Consider the following 9,359-nt stretch of genomic DNA (forward strand, 5'->3'; position numbering starts at 1 on the left):
TATTATTTATCAGCATGTCTTCTCATCTCTTTTCCTTTTTAAAACATCGGAAGGCTTATCTCTTCCATGCAGCTCTCTTTCAGAGTATTCTGCTTTTAGTTAAATTCTACGGAGAAAAGAGTTTTGTTCCACAGCCTCATGTCTGCAGATGGCACTACCAGGCTAAGATCTCTAAGACTGACATCCACAGATCTTTCTAGGCAGAAGGATGTAGGTCGAAGGCTAAGGTCCAGACACACTACAAGTTTCACATGGCTCAGCTGGCTTTGGGGTTGTGTTTCTCAGTTTGAGAAATGTTCTGAAACTAGTTTGGGTAAGTTAGGGGCTTCCTTAAAGGAAATTCCCACTAGGTACCTGCATTCCCACAGCATAAATCATCAACTGCCAATGGATATAACATTGCCTATAACAAAACAATCCAAGTGCAGACAAAATGGAAGGAAGTGCATTGTTCATGTTCCCTTTTTTGTTTTAGTGATTACCTGTTCAAGTGCATAGACTGTGCACAGGTGGTGACTGTGTGTGTGTATGAAGATCACCACATCGCCGTTCCACTGAGGGATCCAGCGGGCTATGCCATGGTGGTGTTTGACATCAGCCTTGGACGGCGCCAAAAGCTACCATCCTGTGAGCATAAGGACCTGCAGAAGATGCTGAAGATGATGCAAGCTGCCGCTTGTGAGATACTGAAAGAGGATTTGGGCAATCTGGAGCCGTACTATGTCTTGGGTATTGTGCATCTTGGTAGCAGAATAATTATCCCAGTATGGGTGGGTCTATGTTGGTCTCCAAAAGATACTTAACGGAAGGAGGGGGGGGGAAAGATGACAGAGACAGCCAGTGATTACTAATTAAAACTTGGAATAAAGAATATTGAATAAAACATATTATTACATATTATGTATAAAAATACATATCTAACTTGCTGGTGGGTCCAATGATGAGTGGAGACTTAGAAATGAGAATGCACTCTACATATGCCTAGACCTATTCAGAGTCCTGTTTTTTTAAAAATGAGACCTAACAGGGACACACAAAATGAGCCCTGGCAAGCTTTGCAAAATATTTTTGAGATTATCAGAAAGCAGTGCACCCCTAAGAACGCTTTCCTGGAATAAGCTCCACTGAATAGATCCAAGTAGGATTCTGAGTAGACAGGTTTAGGATTACTCTCAGAAAGTCTAACAAACAGCACTATTTAAATAGTGAATCCAGGGAATGTAGAACAATTTGCAGTCCATAAAATGGGGGAAATGCTTTGAGAGTTTTTAATTATTCCAACAAGTTGTTTTAACATCATCTCCATTATTCTCAGAGAATCCACATGACCTCCTGCCCATTATTTCCTCCAGGGTAAATAAGGAAATTGTTGTGACCTTGCTCATTTTAGAGATGCTATCAAAGCTATTTTGGAGCAATGCATCTCTTTTGGCTTTGTGAAAGTTGCTACTTCTTGAAAAGGAAATCTGGAGAAGCTTTCTAAGCATATGATCATAGAGTCTTCTGAAATGAATTCTTCTGAGAATGCACTTTCATTCGTGATTCTAGAGGCAGAGTATGTCGGGGACTGGAGGCGTGGGGGAGTCCTCTTCTACCGATTCATGCTGCAAGACTTGCAAAACTGCATCTGGAATCTTGACCCACAGCATTCTTTTGATGAACTAAGGAGCCGTGAAAAGCCACTGACCCTGGTGCACAAGATACTGAAGTGTGTGCTGCTGATATTGTACCCGCAGTGGGCTGGTACAGAGGAGGTTGAAAACTGGAAATGCTGCACAGAGGTGAGAAACTAAAAAAGCATGAAGTGTGGGGAGGGGGAGAGAAAAAAAGATTTAACTCCTTAGAAAAAGATATAGGCCTAGGAAGTGGGCCAAGCAACAAAGGAAAGCCAACAAGACATTGGGGGCAAGGGAGATAATAAATGAACAGCTCTCTGATTCTAGTTGCATTTGCCAACTTTTAACATAATTATCATTTCGCACTCCTCACCTGCACGGTGTATGTACTAAAATACTCTCTCATCTTCACCCAGTCACTTAAATAAGAAGGCCTTACAACATCTTTGAAAGATACCCTCATTTCTGGGCTTTTTCGAATCTCCAGGAAAAGGCAGCTGTGAAAGCTGTGAGTTAACCACCGAGGAACAGCCTTCTAAATTTGCCTCTGCTATCTCTCCCTTCACCTCAGTTTTCCCTTTTTCTAAATTTGAGATTATAAAATAGGAAGGGTTGCATGACATCAACTTGCCTTACAACGGGTGACCATGGCTGTTAATACCTGCAAGAGTATCACTTCTCTTGTGACTAGCCGGATGTCAGTTTCCTTCCAAAGACAGACCCTGAAGGTGCCTACTGGAGAGTGAAACTGATGCACGTACCTGACTACCATTCAGAAGTGGCGCCTGCAATCTCAGCATTTGTGGTTATGAAAGGTTAATAGGAGGGCTACACCAGTTATTATGCAGGGCATCTATATGTATTTATTTGCATGTCCGCCTATTCACATGGAACACAGGCGTGGGGTCGATTCTATGCTACACCTTGCCCCCTCCCCTGCTTTACCTTGCTGGTCAGGAGTACAGGAGTGTTTTCTGTCATGCCGGCTCCAGTTCTAGAAGCTGGACTGGAAGCAACTGATTGCGGTGAGGTGTGATAAGGTCTCCCCTGCTTTCCATACGAATCAGTAGGCAGGTGAATCAACGGGGATGCCCTTACCTAGTTTAACCTTAAGAAACTGGACCTCTCCCCTGCCTTGTAGCTTTTAGCCCACCAAACACTGCAATTCGCATTTCCTTTCCTTTTGCCACTCTTATTTTTCTTAAATTCTCTTTTCTACTCCACTTATTTTTTTGGGCCTGTGATGATTTCTGTTCCTTGCTTCACAGAAACTTGATGGAGAACTTATTGAGAATATTTGCTACTTCGACCCAACTGCTGCCTATGTCCAGATTCGGTCAGAAGTTCTGTATAGGTGCCTCCACGGTAATTCTAAATATACATATATATGTTCTGATCCCCAAATTTCAGTACTATTGGCTTTAGTCTTACTACACTGAAACCCCCCTGAGCCTTTTTCTCCCTGTTTGACTTTGCCACCTATTTGCAATGAGAGTGTCAATTAGGAATGACCAGGCTATGCAAACTCTACCGGTATTGAGAAGTGTTTGGCCAGACAGAAAACCAATTCTGTGGCTAAGTGTAATCCATATCCTGACTGTACACAACATATATAAGTAACACAAACAGAATTCTCACTAAGTCATGAAGCCCGCTAGATGACTTTGGGCTGGACCACTTTCTTTCGGCTTAACCTACCTCTCAGGGCTGTTGTGAAGATAAAAGCAAGGAAAGGAAAATCAGGTACACTGATCAGAGCTCCTTGGAGGAAGGGTGGGATAAAAATGTAATAAGCAGAATTGTTTATGCACACATAACCCATTTGAAAACCCCCTCAACTGAGAAACCCCTGCCACAATATTCACTCCAAACTTATCAGTGAACAGGGTTTTGGATGGGATCCAAAGGGGCATGCACATATTTCTGCATGTGCACTGGGAACTTCTGAGGAGCCGCACCCTTCACACGGCAGCCTCTCAAAAGTCACAACTAGAAGGTTAGAGGACACTGTGGAACACAAAGGATGTAATAAAAAAATGAAAACCAGAAAATTCCCCAAACACACAAAAAGCCCTTTACACATGGGCAAACCTGGACCTTAAGGAGCCATTCTGCAAATGCCACTGGTTGCACAACTTTGAGTCATGACAGCAGGGACTTGTGTGGGGAGGTTCCAAGTCAGCCAGCATTGCTAGACCATGCCAAACGAGGAGGAAAAACTGGAATAAGTAACTTATTCTTCTTTTGTGTGTGTTTCTTTTCGACATAGGTATACGCAGAATAGATGTCTGGAAGCTTGGTTCGGCTCCAGTGGAGTACCTTTACAACTGGACACTCACCTGTCTGTCATTAATAGAGCTTGCAAAGAAACTTCAGTGTTCTCAGACTAGGGCCTCACATTCTTCCGGGCTGCTGGTTCACAGCCCAATTCAGTCAAGACAGACATTTGAGGTTTCAGAAGGCATTAACCAAACCATCTCTTCTACTTAAAGGAGTTGTAAAATGCTTAAAGCAAACATTAAGACTTGCTTATCTCTTCCGTTAGCTTCTTCCCATTGTTCCTATCTGTTATTTGTTGTATTATCTTTTGTTTAAATTAAAATAACACTTCTCAGTTACATTAATATGATTGCCTTAGTGGGCTAGAGGGATGGCTGTCTTCGGACTTTCACTTAATTCTGATCAGAGACAGGAGGGGAAGGGAGAGGGGGGGATTAGAGGGCAGGGAAGATGAAACTTGTGCCTTAACTGGATGTCTGCAAAATTGGTGATTATAAAGAAGAACGAGAAGAATAAAAGCACTTCACAATTATATGGCATACTCTTTTCTGAAATGGCTTTCGGGAAGTCATTTTATACTTGATGTGCAGAAAGCTTCCATTTCAGTTCCTCCCAAATGGAAGTCCACCGCCTTGACGTTCACCTGCACATTTGTTTTAAGGGAACAAGAAGCTTTCTTATTGGCCAGAGCTGGAGGTAGCAACACACCCCAGTGTTCTAAGATTCCATCTTTGCAATCTTTCTGTAGAATCTTTTTAAATAAAATTTGGGGAAATTAAACCTGTTTTGTTTGTTTTTTAAGCTCACAAAAAACAATGACACGTCTACCAAACATTTTGTAATTTGAGACTGCTTTTCCCTGATATATTGATTATGGGATTATTACAGTTTTTTAAAGAAATCTCCATGATGATCTCATGCCTGTTTCCACAGCAGTAAGTGAATCTCTTGAGGGGGCTGGGAAGGGGAGGAGGAGAGGCAGCTCAAGTACTTGGGTAATGATATCCATGGGAACAATGTCCTTAAAGATATCCTGATATGGACAGGTCCTTATCCGCTCACGAGCAATTCAGCAAGAATACAAATCACTGTTTTTAATAAAATTGAGGACAAGAGTGTTTTAGACACATACCCAGTGTGTCTTTAAAAAGGGATGCATGAATATTCCTTTTTGGGGATCATTCTGAGCATTTTTACTTCCCTGCTTTTGCCGGTGTTACTGATTCATTTAGTTCACACCATTTTGATGTTACACTCCACTTGAAACACAAGTGATGCAAGAACAACATTGAAAAGTGTGCTAGTTTTAACAGGAAGAATTCAGCACAGGGAGGAAACAGAAAAGTTTATGAAGACGAAGACTCACGGGTTCAGTTCACACATAGGATAAGTGAAATTGAAATAGGTATTTTGTGTTGAGCCAGCAGGGATAAGAAATTTGACAGCATCCCTACTACAAGGCATATAGCAGAGCAGTCTGTGGCTCACTCCACTGTCACCAACAACCATCCAGCTAAAGCAGTAAATCACCAAAGCTGGTCCTGGGTTCAAACCCTTGCCTACTAATGCACTGACTTGGTAGTCCCACAGACCTCATTGTTAGCCAAAGGTGTATACAGACTTACATGAGCTTTGCAATTCCTGAACTCAAGAAGAAGAAGAGAGAAGAGATTGGATTTATACCCCGCCCTTCACTTGGAGTCTCAGAGCGGCTTACAAACTCCTTTCCCTTCCCCTCCCCACAACAGACACCCTGTGAGGTGGGTGGAGCTGAGAGAACTCTGACACAAACTGCTCTTTTTCAAGGACAGCTGTGCCAGAGCTTGTGACTGACCCAAGGTCACATCAGCAGGTCCAGGTGGAGGAGTGGGGAATCAAACCCGGTTCTCCCAGATTAGAGTCTGCACACTTAACCACTACACCAAACTGGCTCAAGAAGGAACCAGTAGGTAAGGGGAGCTTGACAAGCTGGCCTTTTGCCAGCCAACCTTTACATTGCTGTGTTCAGACCAGAGAGGAACAGAGTTCCAGATGAATAACCCTGATGCCTATGTACTTTCATCATTTGAACACCAAGGCATCCAGGACAAAGTGAACAGTTCATCCCAAACGAAACAACTTCCTTACATAATCAGGTGCCAGCTGTGCACATGAACGAGCCTGCACTTTCGAGACATGAAACAGACGTTTTGACAACCTGTTGATACATTTTTCTGTTCCCTGATTGGAGATGTACAGATTTGGGATTATTTGTCTACTAAAAACTGTTGTCATATGAGGGAATTTTTACTACTAGCAAGAATTTTTGTCTCTTGCCAGGCAAAAGTTCCTCTAAGGCAGGGGTGTTGAACTCATTTGTTATGGGGGCCGGCTCTGACATAAATGAGACCTTGTTGGGGCGGGCCATGTGTGTCATAAAATGTAATGCCAGGTAGCGGAGATATAAACTTTATATAAAGGACAAAAAAACAAAGGGCTTTTTAAAACTTAAAATAAAAACATGCTTAAAACATTACCACTCTTGCAATATTTTGCTTATTTAACAGTATCTGAAAACTGACACCTCTTGCTTTGAATTATTGCATCAAAATGTCTGTGCTGTTGCACTCTTGAGTATGCTGTTCAGGTGTGTATCTGTAAGCTGAAAACCGACGATGACACGGCAGCGGCAGAACTGGAAGAAGAAGCAGAAGACAGCCAGTTCCACTGCGGGCTTCATAGAAGCCTTCCAGGGGCCTACTCTAAGGCAAAGCTGGCCTAAAGAACTTCTTTAGGTTGGTCTGAGGGGTTTTTATTCACAACACAGGTGATCTCTGAAAATAACTCCCTTTCCTCAAGCAAAGGATGGAAAAATGTTAAGGTGCTACTGGACTCTTACTCTTTTCTACAGTGGCCATCACCACATCCACTGGCAAAGAATTCCACGTCTTCATAATTTGTTGAGCAACGAATTCCCTTTCATTCATCCTACTGCCCATCGACTTCATAGGATCCCGCCTGCCCCCAAGTTCTACTATTTTGGGAGAGGAAGAAAAAAGTTCTCTGTCCACCCTCTCTTCACCCGTTTTATGTTTCAAAAGGGACAGAAGCACAAGGTATCTTCAGAACGCCTATTCCTTGAGGAACGAAGGAACACTTCTCCTCCCCCCTGCTCTTTTTATTTATTTTTGAGATTCCTATCCTGCCGTCCCCCAAAAGCAGATTTAGGGTGGGTCAAGTGGGTAAGTTAAAAATACACAATAAATACAATTTAAAAACTATAAAACCCATAATACAGTACATGATAGCGAGCTCCATGGTGCATGCTGTATATGTGCCCCAAGGGGCTGGCCTACCAGATGTTGGGTAAAACATCCCCCGATTGAACAATTTAATGCAGTACATAGTGCAAGACAGGCTGAGGCAGAGTAGGGCAGGGGAGGCCAATGTACTTTGACATCTGTAGTCTCAACCAAAGGTCTGGTGGAGCAACTCTGTTTTACAGGACCTGCACTAAGTACCACAGGGCCTTGATCTCACTAAGGAGAGTGTTCCACCACGACCTAAGGCAGGGTGACCATATTTTGGCCCCGGTCACACGGGCCAGAAATTGCGGGGGGGGGGAGGCACGGCTGCCCAAGCACACGTCCCAGTCAAGGTCCCATGGTCCGGGGGAAATGCCGATCAGACGGGTATCCTGCAGCACGACACACAAGCCGCGCCGTGCGATCGCACTAGCAATTGCTCTTTGTGAGCATGCGCTGTTGGGCGCTGTTGCGCAACCTGCGGAGATGAACAGTGGTGGGCGCCGGATGCCACGTAGGTCCACCGGGAATGCAATCAGACGCCCGCCCTTGGCCCGCGGTTTCAGGAAACTAGTACCTCGTAAGTACTAGTTTTTAACTCTGCACCTTCGGCGGGGAGCCACGGGAGCACTGCGCTTCCCAGATGTTGGGAAAATCCACGGGACTCCTGTGCCTCTCCCGCGGCAACTTTGCCGTGTGACCAGGGCCTATAAAAGCAAAAAAGAGGACCTATTTCCCGACTGAATACATCAAACAAGATAGGTAGCTGTGTTAGTCTGTCTGTAACAGGGGAAAAGAGCAAGAGCCCAGGAGCACCTTAAAGACTAACAGAATTAGTGGCAGGGGAGGAGCTTTTGTGAGTCAGTGCTCACTCCTTAATTATTTATTTATTATTTATTTGATTTTTACCCCGCCCTCCCTGCCAAGGCAGGCTCAGGGCGCTAACACAAGAAGCAATAAATAACAATATCAATATCAATATAAAATACATAGAAATTGCTAAAACCATTAACATAACGATGGCAGTATAACGTCAGATAGATCAAGATGGGTAGCCGTGTTAGTCTGTCTGTAACAGGAGAAAAGAGCAAGAATCCAGGAACACCTTAAAGCAGGGGTGTCAAACTCATTTGTTATGAGGGCCGGATCTGACATAAATGAGACCTTGTTGGCCCGGGCCACGTAAAATGTAATTCCAGGTAGTGGAGATATAAACTTTATAAAGGATACAAAGGGTTTTTTTTACTTAAAATAAAAACATGCTTAAAACATTAGCACTCTCTGCAATATTTTGTTCAATTAACAGTGCCTGATAACTGACACCTCTTGCTCTGCATTATTGCATCAAAACGTCTGTGCTGTTGCAATCTTGAGTATGCCGTTCAGGTGTGTATCTGTAAGCTGCAAACCTACGATGATGTAGCAGCAGCAGAACTGGAAGAAGCAGCAGAAGACAGCCAGTTCCACTGCGGGCCTGATAGAAGCCCTCTGCAGGCCTGATCTGGGCCCTGGGCCAGATGTCTGACACTCCTGCCTTAAAGAGTAACAAAATCTGTGGCAGAGTAGGAGCTTTGCTGGGTCACTGCCCACTTCTTCAGATATCTAGGTAGCCAGATATCTGAAGAAGTCAGCAATGACTCAGCAAGCTCCTACCCTCCTACATATATTGGCTGCGGTCACACACACGAAGTGCACTTTCCTGACTGTACTTCCCGGGTACCCCAGAGCATGTGCAGAGTGCTCTCCCGGCCCTGAGTGAACCAGCAAAATCCAGTTGGAAAGTGCACTGAAAGTGGATTATTTACGGTGTGTGACCACAATCTCTCTCAGTCTTTAAGGTGCTCCTGGACTTTTGCTCTTTTCTACTACTTCAAACAAGGGATCCCTATGACAAATCTCATTCGAACCACCCCTCATATTGAAGCCGTGATCATGGCTACTAACTGGGAATATTCCTAACCTCTCGACCCCAAAAGAGGATATTTTCATCATTTTTTTTTTAAATCAAACCGCCCGAAAGAGGATGGACACCCAAAAAGGAAGAAGAAAAAAATAAAGATGGACACGTCCTCTCAAAAGTGGGCATCTGGTAATCACTCTTCCCTCTAAGCCGGGTCAGTGTGAGCTGGCTCACCGTTTTTTAGTCTCCAGTGCGCACAGTTTTGTCTTCGCTCAGGGA

The 9,359-nt window shown here is 43.9% G+C and overlaps 1 protein-coding gene across 1 annotated transcript in view; it reads left to right on the forward strand.

Moving 5' to 3' along the window:
* Positions 1-4,106, forward strand: part of EFCAB5 (EF-hand calcium binding domain 5) — a 58,157-nt gene extending 54,051 nt beyond the window's left edge. Inside the window, exons 18-21 of the mRNA XM_015422030.1 lie at positions 476-729; positions 1,549-1,781; positions 2,885-2,981; positions 3,886-4,106. Coding sequence (XP_015277516.1) covers positions 476-729; positions 1,549-1,781; positions 2,885-2,981; positions 3,886-4,106 — 805 coding nt within the window. The remainder of the gene's footprint in view (positions 1-475; positions 730-1,548; positions 1,782-2,884; positions 2,982-3,885) is intronic.
* The last annotated feature ends 5,253 nt before the right edge of the window (positions 4,107-9,359 follow it).

This window comes from Gekko japonicus, unplaced genomic scaffold, assembly GCF_001447785.1.
Source record: "Gekko japonicus isolate JY-2015 unplaced genomic scaffold, Gekko_japonicus_V1.1 scaffold182, whole genome shotgun sequence".
Classification (NCBI taxonomy): Eukaryota; Metazoa; Chordata; class Lepidosauria; order Squamata; family Gekkonidae; genus Gekko; species Gekko japonicus.